At 58.4% G+C, this 26,971-nt stretch overlaps 1 protein-coding gene across 2 annotated transcripts; it reads left to right on the top strand.

Moving 5' to 3' along the window:
- Positions 1-1,283: 1,283 nt before the first annotated feature.
- Positions 1,284-26,971, top strand: FMNL1 (formin like 1). 2 transcript variants are annotated; one of them, XM_065908985.1, is made up of 27 exons: positions 1,284-1,714; positions 10,682-10,765; positions 12,260-12,373; positions 13,114-13,187; positions 13,558-13,641; positions 13,950-14,087; positions 14,388-14,405; positions 16,178-16,286; positions 16,997-17,073; positions 17,265-17,358; positions 18,264-18,338; positions 18,648-18,758; positions 19,734-19,883; positions 20,369-20,470; positions 20,640-20,892; positions 21,112-21,447; positions 21,656-21,780; positions 22,432-22,634; positions 23,092-23,326; positions 23,488-23,556; positions 24,384-24,464; positions 24,555-24,684; positions 24,813-24,976; positions 25,234-25,335; positions 25,483-25,578; positions 25,854-25,974; positions 26,490-26,971. In XM_065908985.1, exons 1-27 carry the CDS (start codon positions 1,586-1,588, stop codon positions 26,591-26,593), a joined length of 3,378 nt encoding a protein of 1,125 aa, XP_065765057.1. In that variant the 5' UTR covers positions 1,284-1,585; the 3' UTR covers positions 26,594-26,971. The 2 variants fall into 2 exon arrangements, with proteins under 2 accessions (XP_065765057.1, XP_065765058.1); XM_065908986.1 differs by lacking the exon at positions 14,388-14,405.

Genomic DNA, 26,971 nt, shown 5'->3' with positions numbered 1-26,971 from the left:
TGCCTTGTCAGAGCAAGGAAGGACCAACTGAGAATCCCCACAAATTAGGTAGGGAGCAGGAGGAACCCCTGAAAGAGAAAAGCCTCACATTCAGGCTGGAGATTGTGCCCAGACCTAGGATTCTACCCTCCACCTCCGAACACTCTTTCATCCTCTGGTCCATCCTGAATGAGAGGGCAAGTAGAAGGCCAGGCCAAGGCACTGGAGATTTTTCAAGTGGACAGAAAGGAGGCCTGTTTCTGCTCTTTATTAACTGTGGGTCCTTGGGCAAGTCACACTGAGCCTCAATCTCCCCCTCTAAAATGAGGATACCAATACCTACCTTCCCTGGTCATTGTTAGGATGACGGAAAGAAGACCTCTGGAAGTAGTGCTGTAATTGCCAGACTTCAGAGACTCTCATTCGCCAAGGTGAGTGAGAGGCCACTTTAGTTAGATCCCTGGAGGTGACAGCGTCAAGATTTTCCCCCCCTCTCTGCAGTGCCTGCTTCTTTCCCAGCGTGGATGCTGGCCTTAATCCTCCTGTTCCCCAACCCTGCGCTTCTCCTTGAGACCGCCTTGATGGTCTCCAGACTCTGTCAGTCTGCCTTTTTCCATGGGCACCTCCATTCTAAAAGCCCTGAGGATGCTGGCACGGGCGCAGAGTCGGTCCAGAGTGGAACAGGTCGCAGGGGTCTCCACTGGTCTGGATCTGCGCCCCCCACCCCTGCTTTGGCGTTCTTATTTGCCCATGGTTCCCTCTGGTCTTCAGCTCGGTCCTGGGCTAAACAGAGTGGGGGGCCTGGAAGGGGGTTCCCACCTTCTTCGGCGGGAACCAGAGAGAAGGACGCAGCCCTTGCGCACCAGCTCCGCCGCGTCATGGGTTTCCAAGCCGCCCTCGTAGGTGCTGGCGGCCCTCAACTCCGAGGATTGCCCCCCTCGTCCCCCGGGCTGTGACCCCCTTCACCCAGACCCCGCAGGTACCCCCCGGTTCCCAGCTAGCAGGAGCCTGCGGTTCTAGGACCCGGAGGCGCCGCCGAGCGCGCCGCCGCCTCTGCCTCGCTTCTGTCGCTCCCGCTCCGGCAGGTGAAGAGGCGCCCGCCGCCCCCTCTGCGGCAGGTGAAGCGGGTCGGTAGCCCCCTCTCTGCAGCGCGATGGCTGCGGTGGACCCCCGGCCGGCGCCCGGCGCCCGCCCCCTCCCTCCAGCCCGCCCCCCTGGGGCTGGGTGCGTAGCGGCGGCGCCGAAATGCGGTTTGCGCGCACGGGGAGAGACAGCAGAAGTTAGAAGATCGCCGAGGGGGGAGCCCGCGCCGCAGCTTCCTGCCCCCGGCCCAGCCCTCTGGCCCCGGCGGCCTGCAGCCTGACTTCCTCCCCCCACCCCGCAGCTCGCCGCCCGGCTCCTCGGACGGGGCCGCCCCGATGGGACGCCGCGCCCCGGTCCCTGCGCGCCGCTGATCCGAGCGCCCGCGTCGCCGAACCCCTACCACCGCCGAGAGCCGCTGCCCTTCTCGCCCCCCACCCCCCTAGGCCAGGAGCCTTGTCCGCCCTCCCCGGGAAAGCTGGATTTCCGAGGCTGGAGGCGCCTGGCCGACTGGGTGGGGACCACCATGGGCAACGCGGCCGGCAGCGCGGAGCAGCCCGCGAGCCCCGCCGCGCTGGCCCCCAAGCAGCCCGCGGCGCCCAAGCAGCCCATGCCCGCGGCCGGAGAGCTGGAGGAGAGGTTTAACCGGGTCCTGGTGAGTATGACCCGCGGTGCGCGCGGCTCGGGCGTAGGGTAACAGGGGCTCGCCAGGCGTCCCCGCCCCCGGTGGCTCAGGTACCGCTTGGAGATCCCCGGCGGCCCCTCCAGGGGGGGTGGGAGTGACAGTGGTTTCTTTCAGAGTGACTTAGCACTCTCCCCCCAAAACTTTCTTCTGCGATCGTCCAACCTCCCTCCCCAAGACACCCCCTCCCCCAGAGCTTCTGGGTCTAAAGGTCTAAACAAAAATGTCCTGTGAGGAAGTTGGGAGCTCGACGGTGCTGTGGGATGCCGGGGGCACCCCCTTTCCCTCTGCACGCAGGCCCAGCTGCCGGGTGCAAGTCTGGAGCATCTGCTTGTGTTTGGGGTCCCGATCTGCTGGTGTCTGAGCTGCTGGGAGCTGTGTTGTCAGGTCAGGCAGAGGTGCTGGCTGTGTTTCTCCCTCCCTCTGTCAGGGAGTGCTTGTCTGTGGGTCCTTCTCTTGGGCCTCCCCTCGCACCCACTGGAGGGATACAGGTTAGGAAGGGCGGGGTCAGGATGGGTTGGTAGCTCTGGCTTGGGGTGGAGCAAAAGTCTGAAAGCCCCCCTCCCACACTGTCACCTGCTCCACGGAATTGGGGGCGCTTGGGGACTAGGCCACCGGGGAGGAAACCACCAGCTCAGACCGAACCTGGAGGCAGTTGGTGGATGGGGGCTCCAGAGCTAAGTCAGGGTTCCCTAAGACCTGGTGGAAGAAGGAGGGCGAAAGGCCCCTCATTCTCACTTCCCTCTGCCTACCTCAGCCCTGTCCCAGGCTCCCTTCTCTAACTAATTGCCTGGTGGCCTGTCTGCTGTCAGCTCCCTCTCCAGACCGTGGGTGACAGGCAAATAAGGCCGTGCATTTCCCCAGAGGCACTTCCAAGTCTGAGCAGGCTGGCACTGCAGGTCTGGGGGGGGGGGGGTGCAGAGGGAGCTGCAGGCAGCAGAGCCATGCAGGCCGGTGGCTGTCCCTTCCACCGCCTTGACATCACTTCCCCTCCCCTGGCCTGCCGTGAGGCCCTACTTGCCAGATCCTCTGCATGGCCCCTCCTAACAGTTCCTGGAAATCTTGGCTGCTGCCCCCTCCCAGGAGAAAGCCTAGGAGGGATTGGAGGAGCTGTGGGGTGGGGGTGGGCTCTGATCTATCCACTTTGCTTGATTTGGAGAGAGGGAGGCGGGGAGAGGGAGGATACCTCACAAGGCTAGGCCCCTAGTACCCTACCTCTCCACCTGCTTCCCTTTCCCCAAACCCATGGCTGCACAAAGCTGAGTGGAGCAGAGCAGAGTTGGAAGGGGGAGAAGGGGCCATCGGGGGAGCCTGAGTTGGTGATGGATCCCTGGACCCCAGCCAGCCTGAATGGGGGGACACCATTCTGTCTTTGCCCTTAAGTGTCTATGGATGGGGAGTTGGGCTTTCGGGGTGAGGCCCAGGCCCCAGTCCTCGCGTTCTCTGTTACCAAGAAGCGATGGGGAGGAGCTGTGTGAATAATTCAGACCCCTGGAAAATCCAAAAGTCAAGGGTAATGTCTGTGTAGGACTTGATTGCCCTGCTTGGATTTTTTTTTTTTTTTTTTTTTTTGCCTTTGCTCTGATTGGCTGAGTCTGACCCTGAATGCCGCTGGGGTGCCTGAGAACCAGGGCGTGGAGGGTGGAGGCCCAGAGCGGGGTCTGAGGGTGTCTTGGTGGAGATAGAGGTGGTGGCTGGGTGGAAATCTAGGGCAGCAGCACCCACTGGGTCTCACCCCTCCCAACCCCCAGGAACCTTAGTGTGTTTACACTTCCCCCTTCTTCCTGGGAGGGATCAGCCTGTCCCAAGTCTTGCATGAGCAGAACACACCCAACCCAAGGTCGCTTGGCTAAGAACCTGGCTTCTCTAACTCTGCACCGTGTCCTGGGGTGACAGTCCTTGGCTCCTGCCTGAGGCTGGCTGGGGCTGTGGATTTGGCTAAACCTAGTGTGGCCCAGAGGGTAAAGAATCTGCCTGCAATGGGAGAAACTTAGGTTTGATCCCTGGGTTGGGAAGATCCCTGGAGATCCTGGAGAAGGGAATGGCTACCCACTTCAGTATTCTTGCCTGGAGAATCCCTTGGACAGAGGAGCCTGGCAGGGTACAGTCCATGGGGTGGCAAAGAGTCAGACACTACTGAGCCACTAACACACACATACACACACACACACACACACACACACACAGAGGGCTAGTAACAAGGATTACAGGAGGTGCCTCCATGGTGCCGTAGTAAAAAATCCGCCTGCCAATGCAGGAGACATGGGTTTGACCCCTTGGTCAGGAAGGTGTCCACTGGAGTAGGAAATGGCAACCCAGTCCAGTATTCTTGCCTGGAAGATTCTATGGAACAAGGAGCCTGGTGGGCTACAGTCCATGGGGTTGCAAAGAGTCAGACACGACTGAGCGACTGAGCCCTGCACACCCTCCATCTGAACGCTGCCTCCTTGGCCAGAGCCGAGTCCTGTCCTCAGTGAATATCTAAGAGGAGAACCTCAGACTGCTGAGGGGGTGGGCCTCACACATCCAGGGATCCTTCAGTCTGGATGGGGGAAGCACAGACAGCCTTCTCCTTGGGATCTAGTCACATGTCCCCAGGGAACCTCTTCCTTTCACTGAAGCTCAGCCCTTTCCTCCTGGGTGGGGAGTAGGATCCCATACAAAACCACTGCTTGGCTTCTGGCAGTGGGAGCCCCCTTGTGGGTTAGGGGTACCCCGACCAGGCCCACTGCTAGACAGGAGTTGTGGGTGCTTGTTTTCCCTTTCCCCAGGGGCAGCCTCTTTCCCAGGCAAGAATGGGTGGCGGGGGTTCTTTTTCCGGGGAGGCTGTGAGAGAGAGGGGTGCCCCGGCGTAAAATGGGAGTGGGGAGAAAGAGCAGGTTGTGCCAGGGTTTCTGCCTGCTGCCTTAGCAACAGCGGAGGAGCGATGGCTGCCCAGAGACACGGGCCTGCTGCGATAGTGGGAAACCAGCCCGCCAAGCTCTGCGCTCTTGCCTCTCCTACGCCCTGCTGAGCGCTGGGTGTCTTCCAGACCCTTCAGGCCTTTCCCTGCAGGGGTCAGAGTTTGGGACGGCAGGGCACTCTTTCCAAGGCCTGCTGGAAGTGCCAGGTTTGCAGTCTGGCCTAGGATACCCCTGAATCTTTCTGGGCAGGGAGGAGACTGTAGCCCTGGGGCAAAGGGATCGAGGGAAGGCGCTGTGATATGCTGGAGGCCAAGTGATGCTGGCATCTGAGAGGAGAGGAATTCACCAGATGGGCCTGGCACCCTGGGATGCCCTTAGCATGTGCCCAAGGTGGTGTGCACCTGGCCAGGCTGTGTGGGGAGGTCAGGACAGCAGGGTGTGGCTGCTGGGAGTCCTGCTTTTAGCTGGACCCCTTCCCTGTGGGGACTAGGACTGGAGGTGAAGGGCAAACGTGGGTATGTTATTCTGTCGACTGCAACCAAGGCACTGCCTTTTCGATCCGTCCCTCCTCTGGGGTGGGCCAGATGAAGTTTGGTGCATGGAGCTGTGAGGTCACTCCGATCCTGTGTCTCCTGTCTCTGGGGTCTCACATGGAGGATCCCGGTGGGGCTGTGGCTCTGTGGTCACAGGCTGGGCTGGGCTGGGCAGAGGCCGTGGGATGCCATTCCCAGCAAGCAGGCCTGGCACATGCTGCCCCTGGAGACCCGGGGATGTGGTCGGCGTGATTCACAGTGACATCTGGGACCAGTTGGCAAAGAGCTGGAAGGGGGAAATGGGCAGGAACAGGTGGGGCTGCTCTCGGGCCACCTCTGCATTTTTCCTGGGAACACGGAGCCCTGGGAGGTGGCTTAGGCTTCCCAGCCTCTAAGAAGGGCAGGGGTTACTCATGGGAAAGGCGGAGGAGCTTCCTTGGGCTTTGGGGTCATGAAGTTGAGGATTTGAGCTTCGTCCTGGCCATTTACTACCTCTGTGACCTTGAGCAGGTTACCCACACGCTCTGAGCTTCAGTTTTCCTCATGTGTAAAAAAGATAAGAAAAATGGTTATATGTCAAGGACTCCCCTGGTAGTTCTGTGGTTAAGACTCTGCGCTTCCACTGCAGTGGGCGCGGGGTCAGTCCCTGGTTGGAGAACTAAGATCCCGCATTCCACGCAGTGTGACCAAAAAATCAAAAGCGTGTGTGTACTTGCTAGGATCCTCGAAGGGATTAAATAGAATCGAGGGGATTAAATAGATGCTTAGCACGGTGCCTGACACAGAGCAAGTACTCGGTAAACACTGTCCGCCGTGCGGACGGAAGGATGTTGGAACCCATTTGCTCCTCTTCATCTCGGGGCCCCTCGAGGAGGAAGGGGCCCAGACCCTGCCTCCTCCCTCCCCCACCTCCAGCCTCAAGGCCAACCACAGGTGCCATCTTTAGTCTGGCCGCCGCAGGCCAGGCTGCCCTGCCTGCCATCGCAGGCTGCCAGGTCAGCCACAGTGGGGCCTTGACGAAAGCTGCTGGTGGCCGGAAACCACGAGAGGGAGGGCCCACCTCTCCTGGAGGGTGGGGCAGCGGCGTGCTAACGGTAGCTGCGTGCACATGGATTGGGGGTGGGGAGGCCTGCACTTCCCTCTGAGCGAGGGTGTGCTGGGGGGGGGGTTCCCCAGTGAGTAAGAGCTCCGTGTGGGCAACAACAGGAAATGTAGGGTGCTGGGTGGCAGGAAACGGGGCTGGCTGTTCTTGGTTCCTCAGACAGGCCCCTGGGGTCAGGCTGTCTGAGGAAGACCCTTGGGGGCCCGGGACCCACGTTTCTCATTGCTCTGAGCGCTCCTTCTTCGAGGAAACTGAGGCTTCTTAACCAGCTGGCTTCGAGGTCACCTTGGGCAAGCGGCCTAATGGCTCCGGGCCTCAGTTTCCCATTTGTGAAAGGGGGATTAGGATACTATCTATTGGGTTGGCCAAAAAGTTTGCTTGAAGCTTTCCTGTAAGTTATTATGGAAAACCTGGATGAACTTTTTGTCCAACCCGATACTTTGTAGGCTTGTTGTTGAGATGTAAGTCACATGGCATAGGGTGAATGTTTGGAGGGAATATTCATTATTGTCATTTTTTAATCAGAGTATGATTACTTTAGGGAATATTAGTTATTGTTGTCATCACCGCAGTTAGTCTCCTACCAGCCTGGATGGTAAGGGCGGTACCCTGCTTACCCTTGGCCCTGCCATGGGGACCCTTCAACCCCGATGGGAGAAGCTGTTAGCTTTGTGGGGTTCTCAGCGCCTGACCCTAGGGCCAGGTTACCCCACATCCTCCTCTACGCCTTCGATTGCTTTAAGAGCCCTAGAAAATCTATGTACCAGAATTTTGAAGAGTGGATAAAATCGACTGTTTCTGGAGCTGCACTGAGAGCTCTGAGACCAAGGTTGAGGCTACATAGAGGTGGGCGGGGGAGATGGATGGGGAAGTGGGGGCTTGCTTCTGGATCCATCAGGCTGTGGAATCCCTGTGGGGCTGGTCTGAGAATTTGGGCTGGTGCCCGAGCTCAAGGGCATCCTGGGGCTTGAAGGGCTAGGCGTCCTAGGGAGAGGGTGGGCAGGTGTGTCGGGATGGAGTCTCAGCTCAAACTGAAAGTGAAACTGGAGGGTGTGGCTGTGTCCAGATGTAGCTGGAGCCCCTTCAGTTTCCAGGGACACCTGCCAAGATGTCAGGGAGGCAGAGTTGGGGATGGCGTCCAAGAGGCTGGTCTTGAGTGTGCAGGGCTGGAGGCCCCCTGACACCCAGAGAGGGGGGCAGGAAGGAGGCCGAGTGATCCCCCACACATTCTAATAGAAGCTTCTCTCAGTCAGGGTCACGGTCACGCCTGGAGAGATGAGTCGCCCTCACAGCAGTGCGGGAGGGGGCTGAAGGCTCAGTTCGGTTTTTTGGCCGAGCTTTGGAGACAGGTCCGCTTTATCTGGCTCTTTTCACAGACTTCTGTCCGCCACACATCCCTCGCCTTGGGGGCTTCAGTGGACTCCCACGACCCCCCAACCTGTGACATGTCTCTTCATCGTGGTTTGCCCCTGAAGGGTATTGTTATATCAAAACACGGCACCTCACCGGGTGGTCCTGGGAGCCCTGAGTCTGAGGCAGGAGGGAAATGTGCCCATTTTATGGAAGAGGAAAGTGAGGCTGAAGGAGGCAGAGAAGTAGTCAGGCTAGGTGGGTCCCCTGAATCCAGCTCAGGTCCTCCATGTCACAGCCGCCTCCCTCCCCTCCCTTCCCAGGAGGTGGGTGTCTGCCCCCACATAGAGACACCTGGGCTTCACGATCCTTTCCTACCTCATTTGAGCACCGTCAGCCAACCTCCTGCTTGCCTCTCAGCCCCCAGCCCCCGGGTGCTGCCTGCTGCCTCCTCACTAAGGACCCCAAGTCTGGTGGTCTGTCGATGTTTCCAGGGTGGCCTCACCCCACTCAGAGCGAGTGGCATCACCTTTTCCCCTCTCCTGCTCCCCAGGGGACCCATCTCTTTCGGTGGGCACCTCCAAGGAACAGCTGCTAATTAGCGCTCAGCGCTGTCAGAGCTATTTCTGATTTCCGAGCCTAAATTTAGCCCGTCTGGCAGGCTGGAATGCAGGCCTGGGGGCCTGAGGAGGCCCAGGTGGGGAAGGGGCAAAGGGGTACCTTCCCCTCCACCACCACTGGACAGGTGTGCCAGCCCAGCAGAGGCCTCCGCCTCCCCAGTAATAGCCGTGGGGTGGAAGTGGGGGAGTGGACCTGGGCTCTGGTTCCCAGTCAGCTTGGGGTCAAAGGCAGCCTGGTTCCCCTTGTCCTGGCTTCCTAACCTTGGGCAGGTCATCAACCTGTGCTTGAAGCTGTAGTGGACAGGTGACAGTGAGACCAGTAATGGTGGGGATGGGGGGAGGCGGCCCTCTGTAAGCAGGGCTGGTCAGTCCTCAGGCAAAGCTGGCATCACAATTGTTGGAGTCATTATGAGGATTAGTTGCTGCCTCTACAAGTGCTGCTGGGGCCACTCTAGGAGCCAACAAGTCCCCAGGGTGGGTGAGGACCCCCCAAGACCCCTATCAGGAAGCAGCGATCCCCTCTAAGGCTAAGCTGCTGAGCCCTCCCCCACTCCTCTGCGCCCTTCCCCTCCCCCCTCCCCAACTCCTTCCTCTGTGCTGGCCACCAGTCCAGGTTCCCTGACGTTGCCTGCCTTCTCTCTGCTTCCTCCTCCCTGTCCAGTCTTGGCTCCCCCACCCGCTCCACCTCAGCTCTGCCCCACCCTGGGTCTCTGTAGGGTGGAGGGATGGATCAGGAGAGCCCAGGGAGAGAGACAGAGTCAGAGACAGAGGATGGGCCCAGGGAGGACTTCCGGCCAGTAGGACCCTGGTCTGGGCTCCAGGGCCCCTTCCTGGGCGGGCAGTCCCTTCCAGAGGGCAGGAGCGGTCCAGGCCCTTGGCGCCAGGTTGGGGGAGGGTGGCAGATGAGACCGGGGGCGGTTTCCTCAATCCAGGCTCACTTTCGCAACGGGGGAGAGGGGGGAGAGGGATGACGTAGCCCCATCCCCAGACTCCCGGTCGGGGAGGGGACTGGGTGGACAGGCTGTTTCACCTCTCAAGTGGGGCCCTGGCCGGAAGGCTTGGGCAACCAGGGGCCAAGGGCACCCAGCTTCCTGTTGTCTGGGGCTGACCGAAAGCTGTGATTTTGGGGGTGCGATCTGGCCAGAGCCCCAGAATTAGACGCAGCACCCCAGAGAGGAAGCTGGCTGAGAAGCCTCGGGTGTGGGTGTGGCCCCGTCTCTGCTCCAGCTGTGGCGGCCGCTCAGGGCCACGTGACTGAGGATGTGTAGTCTGAGCCATCAGCATGGATGGTGGGGGGGTGGGGGTGGGCTCCTCCATCCTGGGCTGGGTCTCTCCAAGGTTCCCACATCACCACTTAAGACTCTGAGCTCCTTGAGGGCCAGAACTGTTTTTTGGGACTTGACACCTAGTAGACCCTCAATAAACCTGGGTTTTACTGAAATGAGGTGAACTGGCATTATCTCCTGGTTCTATTAGGGAGACACTCGCAGTCCGGGGGATGGGCTGCCCAGGAAGACCCTAGTGCTGGTGGTTCCTGGTGATCCATAGCCCTAGGTGGGACCCTAAGCTTGTCCTGTGGGGAGAGGCTTGGCAGCCGCCTTGCAGCATTGTCATCTGTGGCTGGGGGAGGAGGGCCCGGGCAGAGCAGCGCTGACCTTTCTTAGTTCTGGAGGGGAGTCCCAGCCTGGGCCACCAGAGCCACAGACCCAGAGCGCTGCCTGCTCTCCCCGGCTCCTGTGACGGAGTGGCCTTCCCCTGGAATCTCCCTGGGCCCTGCAGCGGTGATCACCTGCTGGGAACTCCCTGCCTGTCTGACTTCATCCCCCTCGGCCTGTCCCCAACTCCTTCTGTCCCAAAGTGATGAGGCGGGAGGGTGCTGGGAAGGGCTGGGGGCTGCTGGGGGCTGTCCTTGCAAGCGGCTTTGTGGTGCTCATGAGACACAGGCGCCCCTGAGCTGGTACTAAACACATGTGGTGTCTGTTGGCACATGGGAACAGAGCATGGTGCACGCCTGGCCACACTTAGGCTTGAACGAAGATGGGTCCCTGTTAGTTTCCCACCCCAATGGGAGAAGAGATGATACGTGCTTATCACACATGGGGAAACGAGCCCAGAGGGGTCTGAGATCCCCGGAAGTCAGGCTGAGAACCCACGCTCTTGCCTCTATTGCAGGGGTGACAGACAGAACTCAGGCCTCGGAGTCAGGCAGGCTCAGGTTCAAATCCCAGTGTCACTTTCCAGTTGTTGGGCCTTTGGAGAGGTGTTCCATGTCTGGGCCTTGGTGTTCTCCTTGGCTAATGCTGCTTATCTCCAGGGGTGAGATGGGGATAGGGACTGGTCTCTAGGGGGTCCCCTAAAGACACCCAGGCTCCCCTCCCCTGAATGTTGGATCTCCAGACTCAGCCTCTTCACCTGGTTGTCTTCCTCCCCAGAACTGCATGAACTTGCCGCCGGACAAGGTCCAGCTGCTGAGCCAGTATGACAACGAGAAGAAGTGGGAGCTCATATGTGACCAGGTGGGCCCAGGCCCTGCCCGTCATCCGGCGCCCTGCCCTCCAGGCTGGGACGGGTAGGGGAGGGGACACTGTCACGCTGCTGCGGGTCACGACCCTGCCCAGGGGCCAGCATGGTGTCTGGGAGGGTGCTGAGGGCGTATGCTGGACTCTGGAATCCCGTTCTCTTGGGCATGGGCCTGATGAGACATGGGCCTGATGAGACATGAACCAGGCTGGATCTGCCCTCTGAAGAGCTGGGGCAGGGGCTGGCCCAGGGCAGCAGCCAGTGCGGCTGGGTCCAAGTCCCCATCCTTCCTGCTGAGCTCCCCGGAGCAGCCTCGGCTGGGGAAGAGCAGGCACAGTCCTGGGGTTGGACATCTTTGTTCCACCCCTTGGGGGGTGGGGAGGAGGATCAGGAATCCCTGTCCTCCTTTGACCTTAGGTCCAGAGGACCTGCAGTCAATCAAGCCGCTTCCCAAGTCAGCCAGCTCCCAGATGGCAGAGCAGGGACCAGAGCCGCTGGCTCCCGGGGCTCAGTCAGGTGTCTGGGTTTGCTGCCTTCTTGGCTCACGCTGGCTGCCCGGGCCCTCTGGCTGTGGGGCCGCTGTCCATGGTAGCAGCGAGGACCCCTCTTGTACAGCCAGGGCAGGGTGGGGCCTGGCTGCTGCCGTGATTCAGCAAGGGAGGGAGGCTGGGGGGTGGGGATTTGGGGATCAGGGAGCCTCCCCTGGGAGCCAGGGCTGGGCCTTCGGCTCCAGCTAATGGACTGGGAGGGGAGGAGCTGGCAGGGCAGGAGTCTGGGAGGTGAGGGCGGGGAGCTGCCTCTGGAGGTTTCGGAGCTGGGATAGGGGTCTTTGTTCCTAGGCATCTCAGGTTGGGCACATAGAGGCCTGGGAGAAGTGAGGGGTTGAGGGTGGTGGCAGGCATATCTGAGGGGTCTGGGTTGGGAAGGGAGGGAGCTCCTTTGGGCAGGGGACTCTGGTGTGGCTTCCACCTCTTGTCTGAGTGGCTCCTAGAGCCGTAGGTGGGGCCGCTGTGTTGAGCACTGGATACTCACACACACAGGTCCCTACAGGACAGTTGGGACAGAGCCCTAGGGGAGGGAACCTCAGCCTGCCAGGTGCTGGCCCTGCCTCAGGCCCCTCCAGATTGTTCTTCTGCCTTGTATTTCCAGCTCTGGGCCGGTGTGAGGCCCAGGGAGGGCAGCAGGCTGAGAGGGTGCTGGCCTACTCGAGTCTCCCCCGCCAGGGTAGGGTGTATGGTACGACTGACCCCTCCACACTGCACCCAGGCTGTGACCATGAAGGAAAGGGATGGCCTGGCCCAGGACCGGGGATCTCTTAAAGGGGCCCGGTGGATTGTTTGGGTTTGTGCCTTTGATATTCGAGGTGGGGGGTTTTAAGACAGCCTGGGACCTCAGATCCGAGCTGAGAAAGAGGCTTTGGGACAAGGGCTGGCCATTTGCCCTGGGGTGGCCCTGGCTGGTACCCGGTACACCCCACTCCATCTCTGCAGGAGCGGTTTCAAGTCAAGAACCCCCCAGCAGCCTATATCCAGAAGCTGAAGAGCTACCTGGAAACCGGTGGGGCCAGCCGAAAAGTAGCAGCAGACTGGATGCCCAACCTCGGGGTATTTGTCCCCCTCTTCCTCTCTGCCCCTTCCCCTGCACTTTGCAAGCACTGGGGCAGCTGGAGGAACTGTGCGTGTGAACTCTTCTCCAGGCCTGTGTGGGCACACGGATGAGGGTGTATATTCACGGGACTGCAAGTGCCCTGGGTGTGCACTTTTATGGGTTCCTCTGCAGCTCCTGTTTGTGCTCTGATGTGTACACTTGTATGTATTTGTGTAGTGTATACGTACACGTGGGCACACTGTGTGCGCAGGCATGGATGTGTGTGTGTATTATGTATGCCCTTCTGTGTCCACATATGGATGTATGTGTATCGAGTCCTTAAACCGAGGTGTGTGTGTGTGTGTGTGTGTGTGTGTGTACCCCGTGTGTCTGTGTGTGGATTTGTATCTTATGTCTGTGTACCCCCTATACTTGTGTATGGATGTGCACATGTGTGTGGGTATCCAGGGTGTTCATGTTTGAACGTGTGCATATCCTTTGTCTGCGTGTATGTGTGTGTGCATGTAAGGAGGCATTGGTGTGCCTCTTTTGTGTCTGCACATGGCCGTGTGGCGTACACCCTGTGTGTTTCTGTAGGGGGAGAACGTGTGGCCTGAGAATGCTTATTCTGCCAGGCAGTTGTGTGGAGGTGGTGGGGGCGGCTGAGCGTGAAAGGCCAGTTGTGGGGGGCGGTCGGGCCCTGTTGGCTGAGGCCCAGGGCCCCACCCATCAGACTCCCCCTGTTTTTGGCTCCTAGTTTAAGAGGCGAGTTCAGGAGTCCACGCAGGTGCTCCGAGAACTGGAGATCTCTCTGAGGACCAACCATATTGGGTGAGTGAGGGCTTGGATTTCCATGGGGAGGATGGGGGAGGGAGACAGCTCTGCCAGCGGGGAGCCCCTGGGGGCCCCTTACTATCCTCCCCGTGCCCGCTCCAGGCTATGCCTGTGGGCCACCCCTCCAGGATGGGGGTCCAGAACAGCTCCCCTGCCTCTTTTCCTGCCCAACTTTGACTGGTCCCTTGAGCCGTGGTTGGGCCGTGGGTCCTGCCCGAGTCCTAGCATCCTCCCATGGCATCACCAGGTCTTCTGAGGCGGGGGCTGGTTGCTGTCTTCTGGGGGGAGGACCCTGGGGCCCCTTGCTGTGCCCACTCGGGTTGGCACCCCCTCCTGGCCAACGCTCAGGGAGCCCTGTGTCCTGCAGATGGGTGCAGGAGTTTCTGAACGAGGAGAACCGCGGCCTGGACGTGCTGCTTGAGTACCTGGCGTTCGCACAGTGCTCCGTGGCGTAAGCTGGCCCTGCCCTCAGGCCACCCCTCAGAGTCCACACCTTCCTGCCGCTTGCCCACTCCTTGGCCACTTCCAGACAGCGCACCCTGGGCCCAGTCTGCAGCCCTGCAGTGGACCCCGAGCGAGGATGGGGAGGGACGGGGCCTGTGCCGGCCAGCTGGGACCTACTAGGGCCAGCCCTGCGCCAAGAACACACGCTGTTGCTCCTCCGGCCCCTAACTTCTCCTGCAGTCTCCCCCGGTGCCCCGCGCCCCTCTCTTAAGGGCCCTGCTGGGCTGGCCTCCATCCACAGTCTAACCCCCACAGGTACAATATGGAGGCCACAGACAACGGGGCCCCGGGTTCCGAGAAGAGCAAGCCGCTGGAGCAGTCAGTGGAAGATCTGAGCAAGGGCCCGCCCTCATCCTTGCCGCCCCCAACCAAGAGTCGCCACCTGACCATCAAGTATGTGGGGCCCCCTCGGTTGGGGTGGCAGGGGCGGGGTGAATGGAGATTTCACCCCTGACCGCTGTACTCAGCCTGCTCCACCTGGGCCCTGGGGGTGGTGGGAGGGCTGCCTGGCATCGGGGATCAGAGTAAGGGCCTCACGCAGGGCTCAGGAGATGGGTGTGTTAAGAAGCCTTTGGAGTGAGCACTTAGAGGCTGGAATTTGAGGGGCGGTCTGGGATAAGGAGGGGGTTTCTGGGTCAGGGGGACCCCTCTTGTACTCATCTAACCCCCTGTTTTCTCCCACACGGCCTCCAGGTGCCCCCCTTCTCCCCGGTACGTAGCTGCCTAGGGGCTGGTGCATGCCTGGTCAGCTCCCAGGGTGGTGGTGGGATTGGGTGAGGTGTTCAACTCAGGCGACACCCCTGGATTCAGCTGCTTCGGATGTATCAGCCTACCCTAACTTAAGACATCCAGCTGGGAGGGCAGGAGAGGGGAGATGGTCCTGAACCCTCGTGTGGACCCCGGGTGCCTCCCTTCCATCTCTGGGACAGGAAACCAACTTCATCTTAAGACCCAAACTCTCACAATATCTTTCTTTCTTTCTTCTTCTTTTTAAAATTTTTATTTATTTGGCTGTGGCAGGTCTTAGTTATAGCATGTGGGATCTAGTTCCCCGACCAGGAGTTGAACCCGGGTCCCTTGCATTAGGAACAGAGTCTCAATCACTGGACCAGCAAGGAAGTCCACCCCTGCTCCCCATTTTTTAATTTTTTAATAGTTTTTATTTATTTATTTTTGGCTGTGCTGGGTCTTTGTTGCTGCATGGGCTTTTCTCTGATAAGAGTAGGGGCTATTCTTCATTGCAGCGTGGGCTTCTCACTGCAGTGGCGTTTCTTGTTGCAGAGCACAGACTCTGGGGTGCTTGGGCTTGGTAGTTGTGACTCGTGGGCTCTAGAGCACAGGTTCAGTAGTTGTGGCACTCTGGTTTAGTTGCTCCACAGCACGTGGGATCTTCCCAGACCAGAGATCGAACTCGAGTCTCCTTTGTCTCTTGCATTGGCAGGCAGATTCTTTACCACTGAGCCACTAGGGAAGCCCTCCCCAATTTCTTTGTTCATTCATTCATTCAACAAACATTTTTTAGCATTTACTATGTACCAGGCCTGCTGGCAGGTGCTCAGGTGACAGATGACACTGCCTTTGGGAGTCTTCCATCTAGGAGGGGACAGTGTGTGACAGGCTGTCATGGAGGTATGACTGTGAGCTCTAAGTAGGGAAGTGGCCACTGCCTGGGCCATGAGGAAGGCATCCCAGAAGCGATGACACTGGAACTGTGTCTTGCAGGCTTTACAGGCAGTGGTGGGCATGGGGAAGGGCATTCCAGGCAGAAGGAATAGCATGAGCAAAGACTCAGAGGCATTTGAGCAATGATGGGAATGCAGCAGGCAGAGGGAGGAGTGGTGTCTCCCACTGATGTTGGAGATGGGATAGAACTGTCTTGAGGACCTGATGTGGAAGTTTGGTGGTTGTGACAAGGGGAAAAAATCATCTATCTTTTATCAAAGAATCAGTGAGCACACTCATATAGCACTTACTTTGTGCCAGGTACTGTTCTAAACTCATTTCATAGTCCCAACAACCTTATCAGGAAGGTGCTGTTATTACCATTATTTTACAAAAGAGGAAACAGGTCCAAGGAGATTAAGTAATTTACCTTGCAAACCCTGAGCTGCAATTTGACCCAAGGCAGTCTGAATTCGCAAGATGGAAGATAAACCCATGTGGCCATGAGCGCCACCTTGTGGATATCATTTTCATTGCAGTTTACAAGCTTTGGAGGTCTTTGCCTTCTATAGGCTCTCCATATATTAAGTCCCCATGATACAGCAACTCTTTTTAACGCCACCAGGTCACTGTTAGGGGTCTACTTCCATGACACCCCCCTTAAAATCCCCCCAAATACAAGCGCCAGGCCTAAGGACTGAGGAGGACTTCCTGCCTTCAGCCGGCCTCTTTGGTTGGGTGGGCGGAAGCCATCTGAGTGGCAGGGGGCACAGGAAGGGTTTGGGATTCTGATCCTTGCTGCCTCCTCCCCACCCACCCAGGTTGACCCCGGCCCACAGCAAGAAGGCCCTGAGGAATTCCCGCATCGTCAGCCAGAAGGACGACGTCCACGTCTGCATCATGTGTCTGCGTGCCATCATGAACTACCAGGTTGGCCAGCGGGCCTGGGGCCTGGGCACTGACTGTCCTCCCTGGGGACTGCCTAAACTGCTGGGGTCTGGGACCAACTGTCCCCCACCCTGTCCCCAGTGGAATCCTGGGGACGGGCTGTTAGCTTGAGTCTTAAGAAGAGAAGCACAGATTTCTGTCCCCTCCTAGCCAGGTCACCTAGGATACCCTGGACATGGCTAGGGGTGTGGACATACCTTACATGGGGCATAGGCACCCCCATCAAGAAAGGCCAGACATCCACAGGAGAGCAGCCTCTGGGTTATTTCGTTTGGAGGGGTGATTGGTGAACCCAGTCCTTCCTCACTCAGCGGGCCTCTCAGGACTCACTGTGTCCAAGATGCTGAGTCTTGACACTGGTTTTTGAACAGACAAAGGTATTTTTAAAAAGGGGCCAGGCTTTGGCTGCCACTGAAGAGGCTGTGGTTGGATATAAAGAACTTCCTGGGAATTCCCTGATGGTCCAGTGGTTAGGAATCCGTACTCTTAGTTCTGGGGCCCCAGGTTCCATCCCTGGTCAGGAAACCAAGATCCTACAAACCACCTGGCCAAAAAAAAAAAAAAAAAAACAACTTCCTAAGGCACTTAGATACCCGAATGACATGGCGCTCACCATGCTGGAGGTATGGGACCGGAGGGTGCTGGCAGTCCTGGGGTCTGCCCAGAGGAGCTGATCTCTCCTTTCTTCCTAGTCTGGCTTCAGCCTCGTCATGAACCACCCAGCCTGTGTCAATGAGATTGCTCTGAGTCTCAACAACAAGAACCCCAGGTGAGGTCCGGCCCCTAATCTTTCTCCGTGTCTAGATTTTCCTCCTACTTAATCCCTCGCCTACTCAGTCCCCCAGTTCTCAGGACCACTGCCCATCAGCTTCCCTGTCCTCCTCCCTAGCCAGGCCCACATCCACCTTTGCCATGGGGCCTGCCTGTTCTCCAGGGACCACCTGCCTCTTCTCTCCCCAGAACCAAGGCCCTGGTGTTGGAGCTGCTGGCGGCTGTTTGTCTGGTGCGGGGAGGACACGATATCATCCTTTCTGCCTTTGACAACTTCAAGGAGGTAATGGAGCCCCCACCTAACATGTACTTGCTTGGAGCCCTGTTGCTGGTAGGTGTGGCCTCTGCTGGGGGCAGCTAGAGATGCTGGGTAGGTATTTGGGGGGGTGGTTTCCTCATCTAAAGGGAAGGTACAGGGTCACACAGGGGCACTGTGTGGGGTGACAGGGACAACTACGGGGACTTGCTGAACCTCTGACCTTCAGTCTTGCCAGATCCAAACTGGCCTTGATCCATACATCTCAGGGTCACTGACTCTGGTTAACAGGCTAGTTAAGCAGAAGTAACTGCATGAGAGTATGATGCATAAGGCAGCATACGGTCATGCATTCCTTGAATGGATATTTATCGAGGGCCCGCTATGTGTCAGGCACAGAGTGGGCAGTTGAGTGGGCAGCTGGGGTACATTAGTGAACAAAAGGAACAAAGGAGGCAGGGGAAGACAGATCATCAGTGATACAATAAATAAGCAGATTACATGGTGTCAGAGAACGATAAATATTCTGGGGGAAAAAAGCCAGGGAGGCTGTAGAGGGAGGGGGAACTGGGAAGTTGCTGGGTGGTCAGGGAAGCCTCATGGAGAAGGTGAGATATGAGCAAAGCTGGGAGGGGAGTGAGGGATTGGTGTGGTGGCTGTCTTCAGTAAGAGCTCATCAGGCAAATGGAATAGCAAGTGCAAAGGCCCTAAGGTAGGAATGTACCAGGATGCCAGAGTGGTCAGAATGGAGTCAGTGTTGGGGAGGGCTGTGAGAGATCAAGAGGGACGAGAGGTTTTGAGCAGGAGAGTGATGTGGCCTGACTTAGATTTAATCTGAGAGGAGCCCATAGAGGCCTAAGGGGGTGGGCAGCTGGAAGACGGCTTAGGTGGTACGTCACTGGGACCTCAGTGACAGCATTCCTCCCACCCAGGTATGTGGAGAGCAGCACCGCTTTGAAAAGCTAATGGAATATTTCCGGAACGAGGACAGCAACATCGACTTCATGGTGAGCTCAGGCCTGGGCTGGGCTACCCACGGGTGCCAGGAGCAACTAGGAGCCTGATATCTGGGATCTGGGCTAAGCTCCTGCCAAGTATGAGGACTGAGTGGTTGGTGGAGGAGGGGTGGATGTCAGCAGGAGGGAGGCTGGGAGAAAGGAATGTGGAGGAAAATATGTATGGGACACAGCCTGATTAGTGGGGTGAGAAATAGAGCAAGGGTGGGGGGCTTGGGGATAAACTAGAGGGTGGAAGTCACTGAGAACCCCCCCACCAAGAGGATCATAGACCTGCTCACTGCCCCCCCATCCCCGCAGGTGGCCTGCATGCAATTCATCAACATTGTGGTACATTCAGTGGAGAACATGAACTTCCGTGTCTTCCTGCAATATGAGTTCACTCACCTGGGCCTGGACCTGTACTTGGAGGTTAGCCCTGCACCCCCAACCCCAACCCTGGGACTTAACCACTTGCCTGATGCAGATTATGCCTCAGTGGTTAGCATCTATAAAATAGGAGAACCACAGAAATAATAAAGACTATAAATGTGTAGAGAGGTACCTGCTGCAAAATAGGCACCCAGACCACAGAGCTGTTGTAAGCTCTAGAACAGGCTCTGGGAGGTCCTGACACAATGGAGAGCACAGAGATTCTGAGCCAAAACAGGAACTGGCTCTTGCTGTATGGGGCTGGGGCATGGGAGAGTTCCTTGCTCTGGGGAGGGTGGGCAGAGGGGCTTGGTACTTCCTGGTTCGGCCTGAGCAGACAAGCTGTAGTTTTCTTCTGATTTCTTTTTGAGGCTTCCCAAGATGAGCAGGGACTTTGGGACCGGATTTTTGAAACCCAGAATCAACAAAAAGTGAAAAGCAGGCTAGGGTGATATGTCCATTCCATGGAATATTATTCAGCCACAAAAAAGAACAAAGTACTGATACATGGTACAATAGGGATGGGCCTTGAAAACTTTATGCTATTATGCTCAGTGAAAGAAGCCAGACACAAAAGCCATATATTGTCTGATTCCCTAAAATGAAATATCTGTCATAGGTAAGTCCAGTAGAGATAGAAAGATTGGTGGTTGCCAGGGGCTAGAAGAGGAGAGGATGGGGGAGTGGTTGCTAATGGGGATAGGGTTTCTTTTGGGGGTGATGTTCTGGAATTAGGTAGTGGTGAACGTGTGCACAACCTTGTGAATATACTAAAAATTACTGAATTGTACACTTTAAAAGAGTGAATTTTATGGTATATAAATTATATCTCAAAAAAAAAAACCCCCAAAAAAACCCAACCCAAAAGTGGGCTATGTCTCAGGCCCCTTTGTCTTGGCTCTGGTAGTGATGGGGGTGGTATTGGAAAGATCCCTCACACCAGGCCTTACCCTGCACCTTCCGTCGGGGGGACAGAGGCTTCGGCTCACGGAGAGCGACAAGCTGCAGGTGCAGATTCAGGCCTACCTGGACAACATCTTTGACGTGGGCGCGCTGCTGGAGGACACTGAGACCAAGAATGCTGTGCTGGAGCACATGGAGGAGCTGCAGGAGCAGGTGGCCCTGGTGAGAGCTGCCCCCGAGCCGGCAGAGAGCAGGCCCGCAGAGCCCCCGCGCTGATATCAGGCACCGGTTCTAGGTGTGCGTGGGGGGCCCCCTGAGTTTGACCTGAGTCCTTTGGGTGTCTCTCTCAATGAATGTTCATTGAGATCCTCCCCTGGGCTGGACCTCTGAGGAAGGCAGGTCCCCTCTCCTCCAGGGGCTCAGACCCAGGCCTGATTTGGGTGGAGCTGGGTGCCCGGGGCCCCCTGCCAGCCCAGGCTGCTCTCCATCTCCCTCCTTCATCAGTGGTGGCGTGGTTCCCCCTCCTGCGAGAACTTTAGTGCTCTCAGGACTGCTCCTACTTGGGTTCAAGTGCCAGGCTCCCCCAGGGCTAAGCACATCCGGAAGCCTCCCCCAGCCCTCCAGGCAGGCACGCCTGGTGCCACCCCCTCCGCGGCCGTGCCAATGCCCGGCTGCGGGTGGGAGCTCACCATTTGCTGGTGCCACAGCTCACAGAGCGGCTTCGGGACGCGGAGAACGAGTCCATGGCCAAGATCGCGGAGCTGGAGAAGCAGCTGAGCCAGGCCCGAAAGGAGTCGGAGACCCTGCGGGTGAGGTCACGGGGAAGTGGGTTGGGCGGGAACAAGGGGTGGCCCGGGCTCCCAAGAACAGACCCTCTGGGGGCGTCTAGGCTTGACACGGCCCTCCACCCCGGCAAGAGAATGGGAGCTCCGTGCCAGGCTTGGCGGTGGTTCCTAACCCCGCCTCCGGGGCTCGCAGGAGCGCTTCAGCGAGTCGACCCCTATGGGCACCTCCAGACGTTCCTCTGAGCCCGAGAAAGTGCCTGCCCCTGCCCCGGCGCGGCCCTCGGCCCTAGAGCTGAAGGTGGAAGAGCTGGAGGAGAAGGGGTTAATCCGTATCCTGAGGGGGCCCGGGGATGCGGTCTCCATTGAGATTCTTCCGGTCGCTGTGGCAACTCCGAGCGGCAGTGATGCCCCGACTCCGGGGGCACCCACCGGCTCCCCCAGCTCAGGTGTGCAAGAGCTTCAGGCTGGCGGGGGGAGGCGGGTAGGAATGGGGGCGGGGTACAGGGGGAGCCTGGGGACGTCTCAGGCCGGGAGAGTTGGAAGAGGTAGGTTTTGGTTGCGGCCTTGGCTCAGGTGCAGATGGGCCGCTATGGGCCCAGTGCGCATGCGCAGGGCGGGGAGGCGAAATTGATGCCACCTTCTTCCCGCCCCTTCCCCGGTTCTAGCCTCGGAACTCCCACCTGTAGCAGAGCCGGCTCCTGGAGCGGCACCGCCACCGCCACCTCCACCCCCACCTCCACCTCCACCCCCACCGCCGCAGTCCCCACAGCTTGGTCTCCCCTCCCAGCAGGAAGCCCCACCCCTGGCGCCCCCTCTGGCCCCGCCCCTCCCAGGCAGCCCCGAGCCCCCGCCCCCGCCGCCGCTGCCAGGCGACCAGCCGCCCCCGCCCCCGCCGCCCCCGCCGCCTCCCGGCGCGGACGGGCAGGTTCCTCCGCCGCCCCCGCCGCCTCCGGGAGGTCCCTCTGATGCTCAAGCAGGGCCTGGCTCAGAGATGGGCCCAGGTGAGTGGATTGCCCAGGGCAGAGGGGCAAGGGAAGGGAGGATGGTGGGGGGGGGGGGGCGCCTCTGGCTTCACTGCCCTCCAGAACCTTCTGTCGGTGGGCGTCCTGCGGCCTCCAGCTTGCCTTGTCTGCCCTCGTTGGGCCCGGGTGGGGCTCCTTCCAGCCATCCCACCACCTACTGCCTCAGTGCCCACTCCCTCTATCTCAGGAGTGAAGGCCAAGAAACCCATCCAGACCAAGTTCAGAATGCCACTCTTAAACTGGGTAGCCCTGAAACCCAACCAGATCACAGGCACTGTCTTCACTGAACTCAATGATGAGAAGGTGCTACAGGTGAGTGTGGCTCTGCCTTGCTGCCAGTGTGGGCACTGAAGGAGGAGGGGACTTGTCTGGATCATGCTGGGCATGGGAGGTGGTCACTTCCTCTACTCACTTTACAGAGGAGGGCATGGAGGCCCAGGAATGGGGGTTAAACCAGACTGGTTTAGTGCTTCTAGTAGAAAGTGTATCCTGATTCCCCTGGAGGCTTTCCCTCCATCCCTGTAGAGGGGCTCAACCTCCCCTAAGCCTGGCCCCTCTCTCCTCCTCTCAGGCCCCTCGCTCACCATGTTTCCACAGACACCCAGGGCCTCACTTTTAGTTTCCTAAAAGGGATGTGTACTGTTGCATCCCGGCCGTTGCTCATGCTGTCCCCCGGTCTGGAATGTCTGTTTTCTCTTTTCAACCCTGGCTAGCTGAGCTCTTCCTTTAGCTGAAACAGCTTGGAGTCTAGGTCCCCTGGGTGGGGTGCTGCTCTTGCTTCATCTGCTTCCCTCATTTCCCCCATCAAGGCCTGTGATCAGGTCGAGTACTGACTGGTTTTTTTCTCTGCTGATGGTTTGGTCAGGGCTGGGTAGATGGCTCTGGCACAGAGCACAATGTTCAGCCAGGATCGCACCAGACCCCGGCCCCGCCCAGCGCCACCTCCTCTCCCTGCATCCCCAGGAGCTGGACATGAGTGACTTCGAGGAGCAGTTCAAGACTAAGTCCCAAGGTCCCAGCGTAGACCTTAGTGCTCTCAAGAGTAAAGCAGCCCAGAAGGCCCCCAGCAAAGCCACGCTCATCGAGGCCAACCGGGCCAAGAACCTGGCCATCACCCTGCGCAAGGGCAACCTGGGGGCAGATCGAATCTGCCAGGCAATCGAGACGTGAGTACCTCTGCCCTGGGCTTGTGGGAAGCCCAGCCCTTCTGCTAGGATGGGGTTGTTCGGCAGATCCTAGTAAAAGAGTCCCAGCTATGGGACAGAATCCATCAAGTTCATACCAACGCTGGTCAGAGGGTAGAGGAGGAAACTGTTCCCATTTTCAGGTTAAGAAAACTGAGGTCATACTGTGATTCCATGCCCAGGTGGAGATGTTCCTTTTGTCTTCTTGCTTCCTTGCACTCAGCTCAGGCATTTACAGCTTGGGTATCTGCCACTGATATATGTCTGGGATTCCGGGCTTCCTAGCTTCCATCTTCCTCTGACTCTTATCTCTTATTCTCTTAAGCTGTTGGTAACAGCAAATATTTAAGTTCATTTATTCCATCAAGTGATGGGGTAGGAGTAGTCTTGCTCTCAAGTACTGGTGGGTGTGGAGTGATGCCGACCCCTCCCCTCACAGGTATGACCTGCAGACCCTTGGCCTGGACTTCCTGGAGCTGCTGACCCGCTTCCTGCCCACAGAGTATGAGCGCAGCCTCATCACCCGTTTCGAGCGGGAGCAGCGACCGATAGAGGAGCTGTCAGAGGAGGACCGCTTCATGCTGCGCTTCAGCCGCATCCCCCGCCTGCCCGAGCGCATGAACACGCTCACCTTCCTGGGCAACTTCCCAGATACTGCCCAGATGCTCATGCCGGTGTGCGCGGGGTGGCAGGGTGGTGCGGCCTGGGCTGGGATGGGGGAGGAGGCAGCTGGCAGCCTGGTCTCCGAGAGGGCATCTGAGAGTTCTGGAGCCTCCTACCAGCTTCCCCCTCGCTCCTGCCCCAACTTACCATGCCTTCCCCATCCCGCCCCCAGCAACTGAATGCCATCATTGCAGCCTCAATGTCCATCAAGTCCTCGGACAAACTCCGCCAGATCCTGGAGGTGAGACCCTAGGGCAAGGGTCTAGGAGGCAGAGACCACCCGTGATGGCTTGTGTGTTCTGGGTTGTGTGAGAGGGAGACCCAGGCCCTGCCCTGTGACCCTGGGCTGCACCCACTGTAAGGTTCTCACTTCTCACTTTTGGTGGTGGTGGCGGTCACAGTAGCTTTGTTTGTTGTTGATTTTGTTGGTGGTGGTGTTTACATAGTTTTTGGTGGTGCTGTGTCCAGGCTTAGGACGACAATGCTAAGGTGGGGTTTGGGGTCACATTCCAACAGCCCATCTCACACTCTGCCTGAGGGTTCATTAGCAGAGCCTTCTATTGTTTGAGAACCAATAGAAATGACTGAGAGGGGCATTGACCCCACAGCCTCAGATGAGGTGTGGGCAGCACAGATTTGAGTAGGAATAGGTGGCTAAGTGGTAAAAAATCTGCCTGTCAATGCAGGAAACACAAGAGACGTGGGTTTGATCCCTGAGTCAGGAAGATCCCCTGGAGTAGGAAATGGCAACCCGCTCCAATGTTCTTGCTTGGGAAAATTCTATGGGCAGAGAAGCCTGGGGGCTATAGTCCATGGGGTTGAAAAGAGTCAGACATGACTGAGTCGACCAAGCATAGCACAGCAGCTGACCAAACTGCGTGTGCTATGGTGCTAGCTGTGTACATGTGTTAAACACGGACCGGAGGCATCCATGCAGGAGTGTGGTGGCTGCTGAGTGTATGGCTTGTTCCTGGCCCCCTTGTCTAGTGTAATTTATACTTTAGGGGATTTCCTCAACCCCGGCACCCGACTGAGCTCCCCACCACCCACCTGTCCCACCTCTTGCAGATCGTCCTGGCTTTTGGCAACTACATGAATAGCAGCAAGCGTGGAGCAGCCTATGGCTTCCGGCTCCAGAGTCTGGATGCAGTAAGGGGCGGGGGGGAAGGAGGGGTCCCCCTGACCTTCGGGATGGGGGATGGCTGGGGGTGTGTGGCTTACAGCAGGTCCTCATTGCAGCTGTTGGAGATGAAGTCGACGGACCGCAAGCAGACGCTGCTGCATTACCTGGTGAAGGTCATTGCTGAAAAGTACCCACAGCTCACAGGTTTCCACAGTGACCTCCACTTTCTGGACAAGGCCGGCTCAGGTATGGGTGGGGGGCAGGGCTCAGCCCTGGGGGCGGATACAGGTTGGGAGAGAGCCAGGGGAGCTCAGAATGTCATGGGACGGGAATGCTGCCTCTCTGATTCTTTGCTTCTCTACTGTCCCACTCAGTGTCCCTGGACAGCGTGCTGGGGGATGTCCGCTCCCTGCAGAGAGGCCTGGAGTTGACCCAGCGGGAGTTTGTGAGGCAGGATGACTGTGTGGTGCTCAAGGAGTTCCTGAGGGTCAACTCACCGGTCATGGATAAGCTGCTGGCAGACAGCAAGACTGCTCAGGTGGGCTGGGGCTGGCCCCAGCCAGGGAGGCGGGGAGGCTGGGGTGGGGGCGAAGGACCACCTAGGTAGGGTTGTGTAGCCAAGGCCTGGAGCCCTGTGACCCAGCAAGACTGCCTTAGGGGATGGGGCAGGAGGGAGCAGCCACCTGCCTAGAGGAGGAGAGATGAAGTAGCCAGTGTCTTAGCAGGCACAGAGCAGTAGTCAGGACCCGAGAGGTCTGGGCTGGTGGGGCTGACACCTGTAGCCTGTGTCCACAGGAAGCCTACGAGTCTGTGGTGGAGTACTTTGGAGAGAACCCCAAGACCACATCCCCTTCCATGTTCTTCTCCCTCTTTAGTCGCTTCATCAAAGCCTATAAGGTATGTTTGTTTGATGGGCAGGCTGGGACCCATGCGGGGCATTGCAGCCTCTCCACATGGGCATTGGGAGGGGTGGGGGCTATTTCTGCTGGAAGTGGACTAGGGAAGGGATGACTCCCCTCATGCAGACCCACCTTGGCTCCTCAGAAAGCCGAGCAGGAGGTGGAACAGTGGAAGAAAGAAGCAGCTGCCCAGGAGGCAGGCACCGACATTGCGGGGAAAGGGGAGCCCCAAGCACCCAAGGTAGGCAACTGTTGCTGAACTTGGTACTGGGATCTAGCGAAGCTGATGCTCGGTATCTTCATCCCAGAGATCTGGTCCTCCTCCACACCCTCGTTTTTATGGACTGACCCTGCCCAAGGCCAGGATGCCTCTGTAGCCTGTGGTGGGGAATGGGTTCCTTTTCCTCATGCCAGCTGTTCTTATTGTGGGGGACCAGGCAGGTGGTCTAGGGTTTAGTGGCACAGGAGGGCAGGGGATCCTGGAGCTGGAGTTATATACCCTCGCCCTCCCCCCAGTCCCCTCCCAAGGTTCGGCGGCAACAGATGGACCTCATCTCTGAGCTGAAGCGGAAGCAGCAGAAAGAGCCACTCATCTATGAGAGTGATCGTGATGGGGCCATTGAAGATATCATCACAGGTGGGGGCTTGGCAGGGGCTGTCCTGTCCTCGATCTGTCCTACGCTGTCTTCCATCCACCCCCCAACCCTGGGGGGGTCGGGATCTGTCTGCCTCACTGCCTCTTTGCTACTTTTTGTCTTTTTCCCTTTTTCCTTTCTCTCCTGGCTCCTTCCTTCCAACCCTCAGTGCTCAAGACGGTGCCCTTCACTGCTCGCACCGGCAAGAGGACGTCCAGGCTCCTCTATGAGGCCAGCCTGGGAGAGGAGATCCCCCTCTAGCCCCCAGGTACCCACCAGCCCGGCCTCGGATCCCAGTGGCTGACTCACAGCCCTGCGGGCTCCTGGGGGGTCTGAGGCGTGCTGCCCTCCCCTAGGCCAGGCTCGGGGCTGGGGTGTGTTGGAGGGAGGTCTGATAAACAAACAGGCTCCCTCCCACTTGCGCACAACCTGGAGGGGTGAGGTCTGTGCCCCGGCGTGGTGTCCCAACTCTGGGCAGACCCCTGGAAAAGTAAATGTCTCTCTTCTCCTCCGCCAGATCTACGGAACCAGCCCTACATCCGCGCGGACACAGGCCGGCGTAGCGCTCGTCGGCGCCCGCCAGGACCCCCACTGCAGGTCACCTCCGACCTCTCGCTGTAGTCATTATTTCTGCAGATGGACTGCAAGGCCTGGGAGCGGGTGGGGGTGGTAGGGAGGGGCAATCCGGGACTCAAGGAAGGTGGAACTCAGCTCGGCTGGGCCGGGCAGCCTCCTCCACCAAGGTCCCCACCCCTGGGCGCCCCTCGAATGGGCAGGGGCACCCCTCATCTTGCCACAGGGGGAGGCATCTCTGGCCCCTCCCCCCAAATGCTGCTTGCAGCATCCCTCTTCCCTCAACAGCCATACTTAGCCTCAGCGGGAGCCGGGCCTGTAACTTATGTAAAGGGTAATCTCGCGCCCCTTCTGCTCCCCCCACCCCGACCCAGCTCCGAGGACTCCCCATGGACCTTATTTTTATACAAGATTAATAAAGACGTT

The sequence above is a fragment of the Muntiacus reevesi genome, chromosome 18 (assembly GCF_963930625.1).
Source record: "Muntiacus reevesi chromosome 18, mMunRee1.1, whole genome shotgun sequence".
Lineage (NCBI taxonomy): Eukaryota > Metazoa > Chordata > Mammalia > Artiodactyla > Cervidae > Muntiacus > Muntiacus reevesi.
Note: the sequence above shows the minus strand (reverse complement) of the source record. Positions and strands in the feature narration are given on the sequence as shown.

Coding starts and splice junctions, on each gene's coding strand:
- FMNL1 (XM_065908985.1), top strand. CDS start 1,586: ATGGGCAACGCGGCCGGCAGCGCGGAGCAGCCCGCGAGCCCCGCCGCG. Junction 20,471..20,639: donor AGGAGTCGGAGACCCTGCGG/GTGAGGTCACGG, acceptor CGGGGCTCGCAG/GAGCGCTTCAGCGAGTCGAC. Junction 25,579..25,853: donor GGGAGCCCCAAGCACCCAAG/GTAGGCAACTGT, acceptor CCCTCCCCCCAG/TCCCCTCCCAAGGTTCGGCG.